Here is a 16,328-nt window from a genome sequence, read left to right as displayed (position 1 = left end):
TGAGTGGTGGTGAGTGGTGAGTGGTGAGTAGTGGTGAGTAGTGAGTGGTGAGTGGTGAGTAGTGGTGAGTGGTGGTGAGTAGTGGTGAGTGGTGAGTAGTGAGTGGTGGTGAGTAGTGAGTAGTGGTGAGTAGTGGTGAGTGGTGGTGAGTGGTGAGTGGTGAGTGGTGAGTAGTGAGTGGTGGTGAGTAGTGGTGAGTAGTGAGTGGTGAGTAGTGGTGAGTGGTGGTGAGTGGTGAGTAGTGGTGAGTGGTGAGTAGTGGTGAGTAGTGGTGAGTGGTGAGTGGTGAGTAGTGGTGAGTGGTGGTGAGTGGTGAGTAGTGGTGAGTGGTGGTGAGTGGTGGTGAGTGGTGAGTAGTGGTGAGTGGTGAGTAGTGGTGAGTGGTGGTGAGTGGTGGTGAGTGGTGGTGAGTAGTGGTGAGTGGTGAGTAGTGGTGAGTGGTGAGTAGTGGTGAGTGGTGGTGAGTGGTGGTGAGTGGTGAGTAGTGGTGAGTGGTGAGTAGTGGTGAGTAGTGGTGAGTGGTGGTGAGTGGTGGTGAGTGGTGAGTAGTGGTGAGTGGTGGTGAGTGGTGAGTAGTGGTGAGTGGTGAGTAGTGGTGAGTGGTGGTGAGTGGTGAGTAGTGGTGAGTGGTGGTGAGTGGTGGTGAGTGGTGAGTAGTGGTGAGTGGTGGTGAGTGGTGGTGAGTGGTGAGTAGTGGTGAGTGGTGGTGAGTGGTGGTGAGTGGTGAGTGGTGAGTGGTGGTGAGTGGTGGTGAGTGGTGAGTAGTGAGTGGTGGTGAGTGGTGGTGAGTGGTGAGTAGTGAGTGGTGGTGAGTGGTGGTGGTGAGTGGTGAGTAGTGAGTGGTGGTGAGTGGTGGTGGTGAGTAGTGAGTGGTGAGTAGTGGTGAGTAGTGGTGAGTAGTGAGTGGTGAGTAGTGGTGAGTGGTGGTGAGTGGTGAGTAGTGGTGAGTGGTGAGTAGTGGTGAGTAGTGGTGAGTAGTGGTGAGTAGTGAGTGGTGAGCAGTGGTGAGTGGTGAGTAGTGGTGAGTAGTGAGTAGTGAGTGGTGGTGAGTGGTGAGTAGTGGTGAGTGGTGAGTAGTGGTGAGTGGTGAGTAGTGGTGAGTGGTGAGAAGTGGTGAGTAGTGAGTAGTGAGTGGTGGTGAGTGGTGAGTAGTGGTGAGTGGTGAGTAGTGAGTAGTGAGTGGTGATGAGTAGTAGTGGTGAGTAGTGGTGAGTGGTGAGGCTCTCACGAGTGAGGGGGGCTGCACGGTGAGGAGCGCTCCGCCCGACGTGTCTCTCAGCGCCGTCGCCAGAAGCGGAGTCTGAGCCAGGCTCTAGACGGGATGCAGTGACCAGGGTAGCTGAGTGATCATGTACAGGGTAGCTGAGTAACTGTGTACAGGGTAGCTGAGTAACTGTGTACAGGGTAGCTGAGTAACTGTGTACAGGGGTAGCTGAGTAACTGTGTACAGGGGTAGCTGAGTAACTGTGTACAGGGTGGCTGAGTGATCATGTACAGGGTAGCTGAGTAACTGTGTAGAGGGGTAGCTGAGTAACTGTGTACAGGGGTAGCTGAGTAACTGTGTAGAGGGGTAGCTGGGTAACTGTGTACAGGGGTAGCTGAGTAACTGTGTAGAGGGGTAGCTGGGTAACTGTGTACAGGGGTAGCTGAGTAACTGTGTACAGGGGTAGCTGGGTAACTGTGTAGAGGGGTAGCTGGGTAACTGTGTAGAGGGGTAGCTGGGTAACTGTGTAGAGGGGTAGCTGAGTAACTGTGTACAGGGGTAGCTGAGTAACTGTGTAGAGGGGTAGCTGTGTAACTGTGTAGAAGGGTAGCTGGGTAACTGTGTAGAGGGGTAGCTGTGTAACTGTGTACAGGGGTAGCTGTGTAACTGTGTAGAGGGGTAGCTGGGTAACTGTGTAGAGGGGTAGCTGAGTAACTGTGTAGAGGGGTAGCTGAGTAACTGTGTAGAGGGGTAGCTGAGTAACTGTGTACAGGGGTAGCTGAGTAACTGTGTAGAGGGGTAGCTGGGTAACTGTGTACAGGGGTAGCTGAGTAACTGTGTAGAGGGGTAGCTGGGTAACTGTGTACAGGGGTAGCTGAGTAACTGTGTACAGGGGTAGCTGGGTAACTGTGTAGAGGGGTAGCTGGGTAACTGTGTAGAGGGGTAGCTGGGTAACTGTGTAGAGGGGTAGCTGAGTAACTGTGTACAGGGGTAGCTGAGTAACTGTGTAGAGGGGTAGCTGTGTAACTGTGTAGAGGGGTAGCTGGGTAACTGTGTAGAGGGGTAGCTGTGTAACTGTGTACAGGGGTAGCTGTGTAACTGTGTAGAGGGGTAGCTGGGTAACTGTGTACAGGGGTAGCTGAGTAACTGTGTAGAGGGGTAGCTGTGTAACTGTGTAGAGGGGTAGCTGAGTAACTGTGTAGAGGGGTAGCTGAGTAACTGTGTAGAGGGGTAGCTGAGTAACTGTGTAGAGGGGTAGCTGAGTAACTGTGTAGAGGGGTAGCTGAGTAACTGTGTAGAGGGGTAGCTGAGTAACTGTGTACAGGGGTAGCTGAGTAACTGTGTAGAGGGGTAGCTGAGTAACTGTGTACAGGGTAGCTGAGTGATCATGTACAGGGTAGCTGAGTAACTGTGTAGAGGGGTAGCTGAGTAACTGTGTACAGGGGTAGCTGAGTAACTGTGTAGAGGGGTAGCTGGGTAACTGTGTACAGGGGTAGCTGAGTAACTGTGTAGAGGGGTAGCTGGGTAACTGTGTACAGGGGTAGCTGAGTAACTGTGTACAGGGGTAGCTGGGTAACTGTGTAGAGGGGTAGCTGGGTAACTGTGTAGAGGGGTAGCTGGGTAACTGTGTAGAGGGGTAGCTGAGTAACTGTGTACAGGGGTAGCTGAGTAACTGTGTAGAGGGGTAGCTGTGTAACTGTGTAGAAGGGTAGCTGGGTAACTGTGTAGAGGGGTAGCTGTGTAACTGTGTACAGGGGTAGCTGTGTAACTGTGTAGAGGGGTAGCTGGGTAACTGTGTAGAGGGGTAGCTGAGTAACTGTGTAGAGGGGTAGCTGAGTAACTGTGTAGAGGGGTAGCTGAGTAACTGTGTACAGGGGTAGCTGAGTAACTGTGTAGAGGGGTAGCTGGGTAACTGTGTACAGGGGTAGCTGAGTAACTGTGTAGAGGGGTAGCTGGGTAACTGTGTACAGGGGTAGCTGAGTAACTGTGTACAGGGGTAGCTGGGTAACTGTGTAGAGGGGTAGCTGGGTAACTGTGTAGAGGGGTAGCTGGGTAACTGTGTAGAGGGGTAGCTGAGTAACTGTGTACAGGGGTAGCTGAGTAACTGTGTAGAGGGGTAGCTGTGTAACTGTGTAGAGGGGTAGCTGGGTAACTGTGAAGAGGGGTAGCTGTGTAACTGTGTACAGGGGTAGCTGTGTAACTGTGTAGAGGGGTAGCTGGGTAACTGTGTACAGGGGTAGCTGAGTAACTGTGTAGAGGGGTAGCTGTGTAACTGTGTAGAGGGGTAGCTGAGTAACTGTGTAGAGGGGTAGCTGAGTAACTGTGTAGAGGGGTAGCTGAGTAACTGTGTAGAGGGGTAGCTGAGTAACTGTGTAGAGGGGTAGCTGAGTAACTGTGTACAGGGGTAGCTGAGTAACTGTGTAGAGGGGTAGCTGAGTAACTGTGTAGAGGGGTAGCTGAGTAACTGTGTAGAGGGGTAGCTGGGTAACTGTGTAGAGGGGTAGCTGAGTAACTGTGTAGAGGGGTAGCTGAGTAACTGTGTAGAGGGGTAGCTGAGTAACTGTGTAGAGGGGTAGCTGAGTAACTGTGTAGAGGGGTAGCTGAGTAACTGTGTAGAGGGGTAGCTGAGTAACTGTGTACAGGGTAGCTGAGTAACTGTGTAGAGGGGTAGCTGGGTAACTGTGTACAGGGGTAGCTGAGTAACTGTGTAGAGGGGTAGCTGGGTAACTGTGTACAGGGGTAGCTGAGTAACTGTGTACAGGGGTAGCTGGGTAACTGTGTAGAGGGGTAGCTGGGTAACTGTGTAGAGGGGTAGCTGGGTAACTGTGTACAGGGGTAGCTGAGTAACTGTGTACAGGGGTAGCTGAGTAACTGTGTAGAGGGGTAGCTGTGTAACTGTGTAGAAGGGTAGCTGGGTAACTGTGTAGAGGGGTAGCTGTGTAACTGTGTACAGGGGTAGCTGTGTAACTGTGTAGAGGGGTAGCTGGGTAACTGTGTAGAGGGGTAGCTGAGTAACTGTGTAGAGGGGTAGCTGAGTAACTGTGTAGAGGGGTAGCTGAGTAACTGTGTAGAGGGGTAGCTGGGTAACTGTGTACAGGGGTAGCTGAGTAACTGTGTAGAGGGGTAGCTGGGTAACTGTGTACAGGGGTAGCTGAGTAACTGTGTACAGGGGTAGCTGGGTAACTGTGTAGAGGGGTAGCTGGGTAACTGTGTAGAGGGGTAGCTGGGTAACTGTGTAGAGGGGTAGCTGAGTAACTGTGTACAGGGGTAGCTGAGTAACTGTGTAGAGGGGTAGCTGGGTAACTGTGTAGAGGGGTAGCTGAGTAACTGTGTAGAGGGGTAGCTGAGTAACTGTGTAGAGGGGTAGCTGAGTAACTGTGTAGAGGGGTAGCTGAGTAACTGTGTAGAGGGGTAGCTGAGTAACTGTGTACAGGGGTAGCTGAGTAACTGTGTACAGGGGTAGCTGTGTAACTGTGTAGAGGGGTAGCTGGGTAACTGTGTACAGGGGTAGCTGGGTAACTGTGTAGAGGGGTAGCTGGGTAACTGTGTACAGGGGTAGCTGGGTAACTGTGTAGAGGGGTAGCTGAGTAACTGTGTACAGGGGTAGCTGTGTAACTGTGTAGAGGGGTAGCTGGGTAACTGTGTACAGGGGTAGCTGGGTAACTGTGTAGAGGGGTAGCTGGGTAACTGTGTACAGGGGTAGCTGGGTAAATGTGTAGAGGGGTAGCTGAGTAACTGTGTAGAGGGGTAGCTGAGTAACTGTGTAGAGGGGTAGCTGAGTAACTGTGTAGAGGGGTAGCTGAGTAACTGTGTAGAGGGGTAGCTGAGTAACTGTGTAGAGGGGTAGCTGAGTAACTGTGTAGAGGGGTAGCTGAGTAACTGTGTACAGGGGTAGCTGAGTAACTGTGTAGAGGGGTAGCTGAGTAACTGTGTAGAGGGGTAGCTGTGTAACTGTGTACAGGGGTAGCTGAGTAACTGTGTACAGGGGTAGCTGAGTAACTGTGTAGAGGGGTAGCTGTGTAACTGTGTACAGGGGTAGCTGTGTAACTGTGTACAGGGGTAGCTGAGTAACTGTGTACAGGGGTAGCTGTGTAACTGTGTACAGGGGTAGTTGAGTAACTGTGTACAGGGGTAGCTGTGTAACTGTGTAGAGGGGTAGCTGTGTAACTGTGTACAGGGGTAGCTGAGTAACTGTGTACAGGGTAGCTGAGTAACTGTGTAGAGGGGTAGCTGAGTAACTGTGTAGAGGGGTAGCTGTGTAACTGTGTAGAGGGGTAGCTGTGTAACTGTGTAGAGGGTTAGCTGTGTAACTGTGTACAGGGGTAGCTGAGTAACTGTGTACAGGGTAGCTGAGTAACTGTGTAGAGGGGTAGCTGAGTAACTGTGTAGAGGGGTAGCTGAGTAACTGTGTATAGGGGTAGCTGAGTGACCGTGTAGAGGGGTAGCTGTGTATCTGTGTAGAGGGGTAGCTGAGTAACTGTGTAGAGGGGTAGCTGAGTAACTGTGTATAGGGGTAGCTGAGTGACCGTGTAGAGGGGTAGCTGGGTAACTGTGTAGAGGGGTAGCTGAGTAACTGTGTAGAGGGGTAGCTGAGTAACTGTGTAGAGGGGTAGCTGGGTAACTGTGTAGAGGGGTAGCTGAGTAACTGTGTAGAGGGGTAGCTGGGTAACTGTGTAGAGGGGTAGCTGGGTAACTGTGTAGAGGGGTAGCTGAGTAACCGTGTACAGGGGTAGCTGTGTAACTGTGTACAGGGGTAGCTGAGTAACTGTGTAGAAGGGTAGCTGTGTAACTGTGTAGAGGGGTAGCTGAGTAACCGTGTAGAGGGGTAGCTGAGTAACTGTGTAGAGGGGTAGCTGGGTAACTGTGTAGAGGGGTAGCTGAGTAACTGTGTAGAGGGGTAGCTGAGTAACTGTGTAGAGGGGTAGCTGGGTAACTGTGTAGAGGGGTAGCTGAGTAACTGTGTAGAGGGGTAGCTGGGTAACTGTGTAGAGGGGTAGCTGGGTAACTGTGTAGAGGGGTAGCTGAGTAACCGTGTACAGGGGTAGCTGTGTAACTGTGTACAGGGGTAGCTGAGTAACTGTGTAGAGGGGTAGCTGAGTAACTGTGTACAGGGGTAGCTGAGTAACCGTGTACAGGGGTAGCTGAGTAACTGTGTACAGGGGTAGCTGTGTAACTGTGTAGAGGGGTAGCTGAGTAACTGTGTACAGGGGTAGCTGAGTAACTGTGTACAGGGGTAGCTGTGTAACTGTGTACAGGGGTAGCTGTGTAACTGTGTACAGGGGTAGCTGAGTAACTGTGTACAGGGGTAGCTGAGTAACCGTGTACAGGGGTAGCTGTGTAACTGTGTACAGGGGTAGCTGAGTAACCGTGTACAGGGGTAGCTGTGTAACTGTGTACAGGGGTAGCTGAGTAACTGTGTACAGGGGTATCTGAGTAACCGTGTACAGGGGTAGCTGTGTAACTGTGTACAGGGGTAGCTGAGTAACTGTGTACAGGGGTAGCTGGGTGACCGTGTAGAGGGGTAGCTTTCTAACTGTGTACAGGGGTAGCTGAGTAACTGTGTAGAGGGGTAGCTGAGTAACTGTGTAGAGGGGTAGCTGAGTAACTGTGTAGAGGGGTAGCTGTCTAACTGTGTACAGGGGTAGCTGAGTAACTGTGTAGAGGGGTAGCTGAGTAACTGTGTAGAGGGGTAGCTGAGTAACTGTGTAGAGGGGTAGCTGAGTAACTGTGTAGAGGGGTAGCTGTCTTAACTGTGTAGAGGGGTAGCTGAGTAACTGTGTAGAGGGGTAGCTGAGTAACTGTGTACAGGGGTAGCTGAGTAACTGTGTAGAGGGGTAGCTGAGTAACTGTGTAGAGGGGTAGCTGAGTAACTGTGTAGAGGGGTAGCTGTCTAACTGTGTACATGGGTAGCTGAGTAAGTGTGTAGAGGGGTAGCTGAGTAACTGTGAAGAGGGGTAGCTGAGTAACTGTGTACAGGGGTAGCTGTGTAACTGTGTACAGGGGTAGCTGGGTAACTGTGTAGAGGGGTAGCTGAGTAACTGTGTAGAGGGGTAGCTGAGTAACTGTGTAGAAGGGTAGCTGAGTAACTGTGTAGAGGGGTAGCTGAGTAACTGTGTAGAGGGGTAGCTGAGTAACTGTGTAGAAGGGTAGCTGAGTAACTGTGTAGAGGGGTAGCTGAGTAACTGTGTAGAGGGGTAGCTGAGTAACTGTGTACAGGGGTAGCTGAGTAACTGTGTAGAGGGGTAGCTGAGTAACTGTGTAGAGGGGTAGCTGTGTAACTGTGTACAGGGGTAGCTGAGTAACTGTGTACAGGGGTAGCTGAGTAACTGTGTAGAGGGGTAGCTGTGTAACTGTGTACAGGGGTAGCTGTGTAACTGTGTACAGGGGTAGCTGAGTAACTGTGTACAGGGGTAGCTGTGTAACTGTGTACAGGGGTAGTTGAGTAACTGTGTACAGGGGTAGCTGTGTAACTGTGTAGAGGGGTAGCTGTGTAACTGTGTACAGGGGTAGCTGAGTAACTGTGTACAGGGTAGCTGAGTAACTGTGTAGAGGGGTAGCTGAGTAACTGTGTACATGGGTAGCTGAGTAAGTGTGTAGAGGGGTAGCTGAGTAACTGTGAAGAGGGGTAGCTGAGTAACTGTGTACAGGGGTAGCTGTGTAACTGTGCACAGGGGTAGCTGGGTAACTGTGTAGAGGGGTAGCTGAGTAACTGTGTAGAGGGGTAGCTGAGTAACTGTGTAGAAGGGTAGCTGAGTAACTGTGTAGAGGGGTAGCTGAGTAACTGTGTAGAGGGGTAGCTGAGTAACTGTGTAGAAGGGTAGCTGAGTAACTGTGTAGAGGGGTAGCTGAGTAACTGTGTAGAGGGGTAGCTGAGTAACTGTGTACAGGGGTAGCTGAGTAACTGTGTAGAGGGGTAGCTGAGTAACTGTGTAGAGGGGTAGCTGTGTAACTGTGTACAGGGGTAGCTGAGTAACTGTGTACAGGGGTAGCTGAGTAACTGTGTAGAGGGGTAGCTGTGTAACTGTGTACAGGGGTAGCTGTGTAACTGTGTACAGGGGTAGCTGAGTAACTGTGTACAGGGGTAGCTGTGTAACTGTGTACAGGGGTAGTTGAGTAACTGTGTACAGGGGTAGCTGTGTAACTGTGTAGAGGGGTAGCTGTGTAACTGTGTACAGGGGTAGCTGAGTAACTGTGTACAGGGTAGCTGAGTAACTGTGTAGAGGGGTAGCTGAGTAACTGTGTAGAGGGGTAGCTGTGTAACTGTGTAGAGGGGTAGCTGTGTAACTGTGTAGAGGGTTAGCTGTGTAACTGTGTACAGGGGTAGCTGAGTAACTGTGTACAGGGTAGCTGAGTAACTGTGTAGAGGGGTAGCTGAGTAACTGTGTAGAGGGGTAGCTGAGTAACTGTGTATAGGGGTAGCTGAGTGACCGTGTAGAGGGGTAGCTGTGTATCTGTGTAGAGGGGTAGCTGAGTAACTGTGTAGAGGGGTAGCTGAGTAACTGTGTATAGGGGTAGCTGAGTGACCGTGTAGAGGGGTAGCTGGGTAACTGTGTAGAGGGGTAGCTGAGTAACTGTGTAGAGGGGTAGCTGAGTAACTGTGTAGAGGGGTAGCTGGGTAACTGTGTAGAGGGGTAGCTGAGTAACTGTGTAGAGGGGTAGCTGGGTAACTGTGTAGAGGGGTAGCTGGGTAACTGTGTAGAGGGGTAGCTGAGTAACCGTGTACAGGGGTAGCTGTGTAACTGTGTACAGGGGTAGCTGAGTAACTGTGTAGAGGGGTAGCTGTGTAACTGTGTAGAGGGGTAGCTGAGTAACCGTGTAGAGGGGTAGCTGAGTAACTGTGTAGAGGGGTAGCTGGGTAACTGTGTAGAGGGGTAGCTGAGTAACTGTGTAGAGGGGTAGCTGAGTAACTGTGTAGAGGGGTAGCTGGGTAACTGTGTAGAGGGGTAGCTGAGTAACTGTGTAGAGGGGTAGCTGGGTAACTGTGTAGAGGGGTAGCTGGGTAACTGTGTAGAGGGGTAGCTGAGTAACCGTGTACAGGGGTAGCTGTGTAACTGTGTACAGGGGTAGCTGAGTAACTGTGTAGAGGGGTAGCTGAGTAACTGTGTACAGGGGTAGCTGAGTAACCGTGTACAGGGGTAGCTGAGTAACTGTGTACAGGGGTAGCTGTGTAACTGCGTAGAAGGGTAGCTGAGTAACTGTGTACAGGGGTAGGTGAGTAACTGTGTACAGGGGTAGCTGAGTAACTGTGTACAGGGGTAGCTGTGTAACTGTGTACAGGGGTAGCTGTGTAACTGTGTACAGGGGTAGCTGAGTAACTGTGTACAGGGGTAGCTGAGTAACCGTGTACAGGGGTAGCTGTGTAACTGTGTACAGGGGTAGCTGAGTAACCGTGTACAGGGGTAGCTGTGTAACTGTGTACAGGGGTAGCTGAGTAACTGTGTACAGGGTAGCTGAGTAACTGTGTAGAGGGGTAGCTGAGTAACTGTGTAGAGGGGTAGCTGTGTAACTGTGTAGAGGGGTAGCTGTGTAACTGTGTAGAGGGTTAGCTGTGTAACTGTGTACAGGGGTAGCTGAGTAACTGTGTACAGGGTAGCTGAGTAACTGTGTAGAGGGGTAGCTGAGTAACTGTGTAGAGGGGTAGCTGAGTAACTGTGTATAGGGGTAGCTGAGTGACCGTGTAGAGGGGTAGCTGTGTATCTGTGTAGAGGGGTAGCTGAGTAACTGTGTAGAGGGGTAGCTGAGTAACTGTGTATAGGGGTAGCTGAGTGACCGTGTAGAGGGGTAGCTGGGTAACTGTGTAGAGGGGTAGCTGAGTAACTGTGTAGAGGGGTAGCTGAGTAACTGTGTAGAGGGGTAGCTGGGTAACTGTGTAGAGGGGTAGCTGAGTAACTGTGTAGAGGGGTAGCTGGGTAACTGTGTAGAGGGGTAGCTGGGTAACTGTGTAGAGGGGTAGCTGAGTAACCGTGTACAGGGGTAGCTGTGTAACTGTGTACAGAAGTAGCTGAGTAACTGTGTAGAGGGGTAGCTGTGTAACTGTGTAGAGGGGTAGCTGAGTAACCGTGTAGAGGGGTAGCTGAGTAACTGTGTAGAGGGGTAGCTGGGTAACTGTGTAGAGGGGTAGCTGAGTAACTGTGTAGAGGGGTAGCTGAGTAACTGTGTAGAGGGGTAGCTGGGTAACTGTGTAGAGGGGTAGCTGAGTAACTGTGTAGAGGGGTAGCTGGGTAACTGTGTAGAGGGGTAGCTGGGTAACTGTGTAGAGGGGTAGCTGAGTAACCGTGTACAGGGGTAGCTGTGTAACTGTGTACAGGGGTAGCTGAGTAACTGTGTAGAGGGGTAGCTGAGTAACTGTGTACAGGGGTAGCTGAGTAACCGTGTACAGGGGTAGCTGAGTAACTGTGTACAGGGGTAGCTGTGTAACTGTGTAGAGGGGTAGCTGAGTAACTGTGTACAGGGGTAGCTGAGTAACTGTGTACAGGGGTAGCTGAGTAACTGTGTACAGGGGTAGCTGAGTAACCGTGTACAGGGGTAGCTGTGTAACTGTGTACAGGGGTAGCTGAGTAACCGTGTACAGGGGTAGCTGTGTAACTGTGTACAGGGGTAGCTGAGTAACTGTGTACAGGGGTATCTGAGTAACCGTGTACAGGGGTAGCTGTGTAACTGTGTACAGGGGTAGCTGAGTAACTGTGTACAGGGGTAGCTGGGTGACCGTGTAGAGGGGTAGCTTTCTAACTGTGTACAGGGGTAGCTGAGTAACTGTGTAGAGGGGTAGCTGAGTAACTGTGTAGAGGGGTAGCTGAGTAACTGTGTAGAGGGGTAGCTGTCTAACTGTGTACAGGGGTAGCTGAGTAACTGTGTAGAGGGGTAGCTGAGTAACTGTGTAGAGGGGTAGCTGAGTAACTGTGTAGAGGGGTAGCTGAGTAACTGTGTAGAGGGGTAGCTGTCTTAACTGTGTAGAGGGGTAGCTGAGTAACTGTGTAGAGGGGTAGCTGAGTAACTGTGTACAGGGGTAGCTGAGTAACTGTGTAGAGGGGTAGCTGAGTAACTGTGTAGAGGGGTAGCTGAGTAACTGTGTAGAGGGGTAGCTGTCTAACTGTGTACAGGGGTAGCTGAGTAACTGTGTAGAGGGGTAGCTGAGTAACTGTGAAGAGGGGTAGCTGAGTAACTGTGTATAGGGGTAGCTGAGTAACCGTGTAGAGGGGTAGCTGAGTAACTGTGTAGAGGGGTAGCTGAGTAACTGTGTAGAGGGGTAGCTGAGTAACTGTGTAGAGGGGTAGCTGCGTGACCGTGTAGAGGGGTAGCTGGGTGACGGGTGGCCTCACCTGTGTGACGGCGTTGAAGAAGCACGTGTTGCCCAGGTTGCTGAGGCCTCGCACGGCGGCACGTGGCAGGGGCCCAGCCCCAGGGCCCCGCGGGGGAGGGGAGGGGCTGCCCGCCCCCTCCTGCCCCCCCACCTCGGTCACCGCTGCCGCCGAACCTGCCGGAGAGCGTCCACCGGGTGAAGCGACCCCCACGGTGAACGTCGAGAGCGCGGGGGGGGGGGGGTGAACAACTTCGCGGGCACACGCAGACACCCCGTTATTATTATGATGCGCTTTTATTTAACTCACTCTGTCTGTTGTTTCGATTTAAAGCTTTCGTGACTGCAGGGATTCATCTTCTTGGTTCTTTCGGTAAAGTCACGTAGAAGGGAAATAATAAAATAATAAAAATAAAACATAATAAAATCATTCTCACGACGTTTCGGCCACAACGCAAGCAGCCGTCTTCAGGTGGAGAACAGGTCTGTCAAGTAGACCTGTTCTCCACCTGAAGACGGCTGCTTGCGTTGTGGCCGAAACGTCGTGAGAATTATTTTATTTTTATTATTTTCCTTCTATGTGACTTTACCGAAAGAACCAAGAAGATCTGTCTGTTGTTGTTGTTGTCGTATCCTCAAATCTTCTAACTCAATTTTAACCCACTTCCCAATGTGGTATCGACTGCAAACTTGGTATACTTATGTCATACTGATGACAATACTATATTCTATCATTAAAAAGAAAAAAAACATATTTTTAAACCATCTTTTTTATATGTTATGTTTCACCTTGGGTCTAATTGTCCACGCTCAACTCACGTTGGCTGTAAATCACCACGGTCCCTCACGTTATGGCAAGCTTCGGGGCCACTTCCTGGAGTCGTGGAGTTCTGCAATTACTCGTACGGTACATTTCATTAAAGCGTGTTTCTAAAAAAGTATTTTAAAATATTACTTATTATGGCTCATTACGATCGTCACACTTTTTTTTTTTTGCCCAGGAAAGCCTCGGGAGGGTTTGTGCCGAGGTTTGTCGCAGGATGCTGCTGCTGCTGCTGATGTGAGAGCCAATCGAGTGACCCCGAGGGGCGATTGACCAGCGGAGTGTTTAAAACAATAAAAACACGTGGAGCGCGACGCAGACTGCTCCTGCGGATGACAGTCACGGGACCTTCGCTGTCCACCCCGAGCGGAGCGCACGGCGGCGCGAGGACGCGCGACACCGCCGCCGCCGCCGCCGCCGCCGCAAGGGTAACACCACCGGGGCGGTCAGACGGATTCGAACCTTGAAGCTCTGCGACACACGGCGAACGCGCGACCACGAGGCCAGAGCGTCACGTGCGGTGCCACACGCGGACACACACATCGACACGCGGACACGCCGATGTAGGGAGATGCACACCGTGACACGGACACGATGACACATCGAGATGCACACTGATACGCGGACACTCTGAAACACTGACACACGGAGATTCACATACTGACACGCATACGCACACACCAACATACTTACACACGGCGACACGAACACTGACACACTTAACACACAAACGAACGCACTGACACGCGGACACAGGGGATACAGACGTACACACACACAGGCAAGCTGACGCACGCACAGAGCGGCACAGGGGGGCACGCCGCGCGTGTTGGCCCTCCGCTCACCGTAGGGGGCGGTGCTGGCCGCCCGGGGTCACCCGGGGTCGCCGGGGGTCGCCCCGCATGGGCCATTAGGCACGAGTGGCCACGCCCACCCCAACTCCCCCCCTCCACCCCCCCCCTTCACCCCCCCCCCCGCTCACTGCTGCCGTGCGGCACGCGGGCAACATCACCGACTCGCTCGCTCGCCTGGCCGTCCACTCGGCGGGCGTCCCACTCACCTACCCTCCCACTCAACCACCCAACCACCCACCCAGCCAACCACCCAACCACCCACCCAGCCAACCACCCAACCACCCAGCCAGCCAGCCTCCCACCCACCCAGTCGTCTATCCACGCAAGCGCTCACTCAAACATCCAGCCAACCACGTAACTACCCACCCACCGCCTCCCATCCACCCTGCGCCACCACCACCGTCATGAAACTTCCCACTAGTACGGCCCTGTCACCCGCGCACCCACTCAACCGTCCACCCACGCACCCAACCTTCAACTCAACCACTCACCCACCCATCCCGCCCAACCCTCCCACCCGTCCGCCCGCCTGCCACCACCACCACCGCCGCCACCATTAAGCACGCCACCGTCACACCAGCCACACACAATCCTTCGCTTTCAATGGGCGCGCTTCTGCCTGGCTGCTCCCGCACTGAGGGGCGCAGTGGGGATGACCATTAATACTCGGGGGGGTGGGGGGAGGGGCGGGAGGCACGGGGAGTGAGACAGAAGAGAAGAAAGGGAGAGTTAATGAAATAGGGGAAATGAAGACGCAAAGTCGGAGGAGGCGTCGTAGTCGGTTGAAGAGCTGACAGCACGGCTGCACAGCGAGCCAGATCACCACCATCACGGGGGGGGGGGGGGGCTACGACACCACCCACCGCTGGCACGGCGACACCAGCACCAGTGGCATGTGCCCACACACACGGGGGGGGGGGGGGGACGAGGAGAGAGATGGAGGTCCCCGAAACAGCCTCAGCAGACTGTGCTGGGCCAGCAAATGCTCAAAGTGAGCACCTATGAAGGCCGGCACGGCTCACTCAGGGGTGGGGGGGGGTGGCCAACACCACGCCCGGCCGCCTTTGTCTCCCCAGTGGCGATGTTTACACACCGCACCAGGTACTCATTTGAGGCCGAGTCGACCTAATGGAGGCCCAGGACCGGTTCAGATAATCGTCACCGGTGTTGGCCGTTAGCAGGAATCAAACTCGGGTTGCCGGGTTGGTGGCGCAGCGCTAAACCGCCACGCTACCGCTGCTCCCCACAAGGACACACACACACACCGACGGACACACACACACACCGACGCACACACACACACCGACGGACACACACACACCGACGGACACACACACACACACCGACGGACACACACACACACCGACGCACACACACACACACCGATGGACACACACACACCGACGGACACACACACACCGACGGACACACACACACCGACGGACACACACACACACCGACGCACACACACACACCGACGGACACACACACACCGACGGACACACACACACCGACGGACACACACACACACACCGACGGACACACACACACACACCGACGGACACACACACACACCGACACACACACACCGACGGACACACACACACCGACGGACACACACACACCGACGGACACACACACACACACCGACGGACACACACACACACCGACGCACACACACACCGACGGACACACACACACCGACGGACACACACACACCGACGGACACACACACACACACCGACGGACACACACACACCGACGGACACACACACACACAAACCCCACACCCACCCCACGCGTGAGAGCTCACCCCGTCCCTTGATGATCACAGCCTTCAACCCCTAACGACCAAAACGGCAGCCAAAGCAGCTTCATCAATTCATGGGGGCGGGGGAGGGTGGGACCCGCGCACACACACGCGCACTGGCACGCACACAAACGCACACACACTCTGGCACGCACTGTGAAAGCGATTTTTTCTGAACGTTGCTGAAAGGATGAACTTGGATGTCAGAGTGTGAATTAACAACGGAGCGCTGGTGCCTGTCCATGTGGAGGGGAACGAAGAGCATTGGGCTGCGTGTTAGTGTGTGTGTGTAGAGTGGGGAGCGGAGGTGCAGTGGTTAGCGTGCTGAGCGACGAACCCGGCGACCAGGGTTCGATTCCCGCTCATAGCCCCCACCACCACCAGGGGTGATTATCTGAAACGGTCTTGGGCCTCCCCTAGGTCGACTCAGCCTCAAATGAGAACTTGGTGCGGTGTGTAAACATCACCACCTAGAGACAAAATCCTTAAAATATCTGGACACGTGGGTGAGCTCCTCTGGCAAGAGGGGGTCATGTGTGTGTGGGAGAGCGGTGGCGCAGTGGTTAGCTCGCTGCACTCCTAATCCAGCAACTCGCTCCTACCCAACAGCAGTGACGACTATCTGAATCTGTCCTGGGCCTCCCCTAGGTCGATTCAGCTTGAAATGAGTACCTGGTGCGGTGTGTAAACATCGCCACTGGGGAGACAAAGGTGGCCGGGTGTGGTGCTGGCCACCCACTCCTCGTGTGCCAAACCGGCCTTCATGGGTGTTCGCTAACAGCACTTGCCCCTAAAGTCTGTTAAGGTTATACGGGGGACCTTTGTCTTTGCATATGGGGAGCGGTAACGCAGTGGTTAATCACACTGCGCTTAGAAGCCGACAATTAGAGTCCAAACATCAGTGACGAATATCTGAACAGGTCCCGGGCCTCCCCTAGGTAAACTCAGCCTTAAATGAATTAGCTGGGTATATTGTCTCATCCAATGCTCTACCCGCTCAACTCCCCATGGGTGATGGGGCAGTTGTGGAGAGAGTGCAAAAGTTTCCATGCCTAGGCAGTGTGCTTTTGACCAACTCCGAATTAGCCGAGCGGGATTATCGTTTCAGCAGGTGCGGAACTCTGTGTGGAAGCTACCTGAGGTCTGTCGCTCCACACAAGGCGCTGGGTCTTCTCGACCACAGTCATGCACTCAGTTCTCTATTTTTGCGAAGCGTGGACCCCCCCCTCTAATGGAGGAACATCTGCACTGGTTTGAAACATTCAGGCTGCCCTGCCTACGATCCGTCCTGGGTTTAACCAGGCTAGATTGTGCGAGCTCACAAATCCTTGAAAGATCTG

The 16,328-nt window shown here is 53.2% G+C and overlaps 1 protein-coding gene across 1 annotated transcript in view; it reads right to left on the bottom strand.

Moving 5' to 3' along the window:
- LOC144735863 (ubiquitin carboxyl-terminal hydrolase 16-like) overlaps positions 1–16,328 on the bottom strand; it is an 81,639-nt gene that overhangs the window by 57,104 nt on the left and 8,207 nt on the right. Inside the window, 2 exon segments of the mRNA XM_078618416.1 lie at positions 1,229–1,312; positions 11,524–11,678. Coding sequence (XP_078474542.1) covers positions 1,229–1,312; positions 11,524–11,678 — 239 coding nt within the window.

This window comes from Lampetra planeri, chromosome 57 (assembly GCF_965212315.1).
Source record: "Lampetra planeri chromosome 57, kcLamPlan1.2.h2, whole genome shotgun sequence".
Classification (NCBI taxonomy): domain Eukaryota; kingdom Metazoa; phylum Chordata; class Hyperoartia; order Petromyzontiformes; family Petromyzontidae; genus Lampetra; species Lampetra planeri.
Note: the sequence above shows the minus strand (reverse complement) of the source record. Positions and strands in the feature narration are given on the sequence as shown.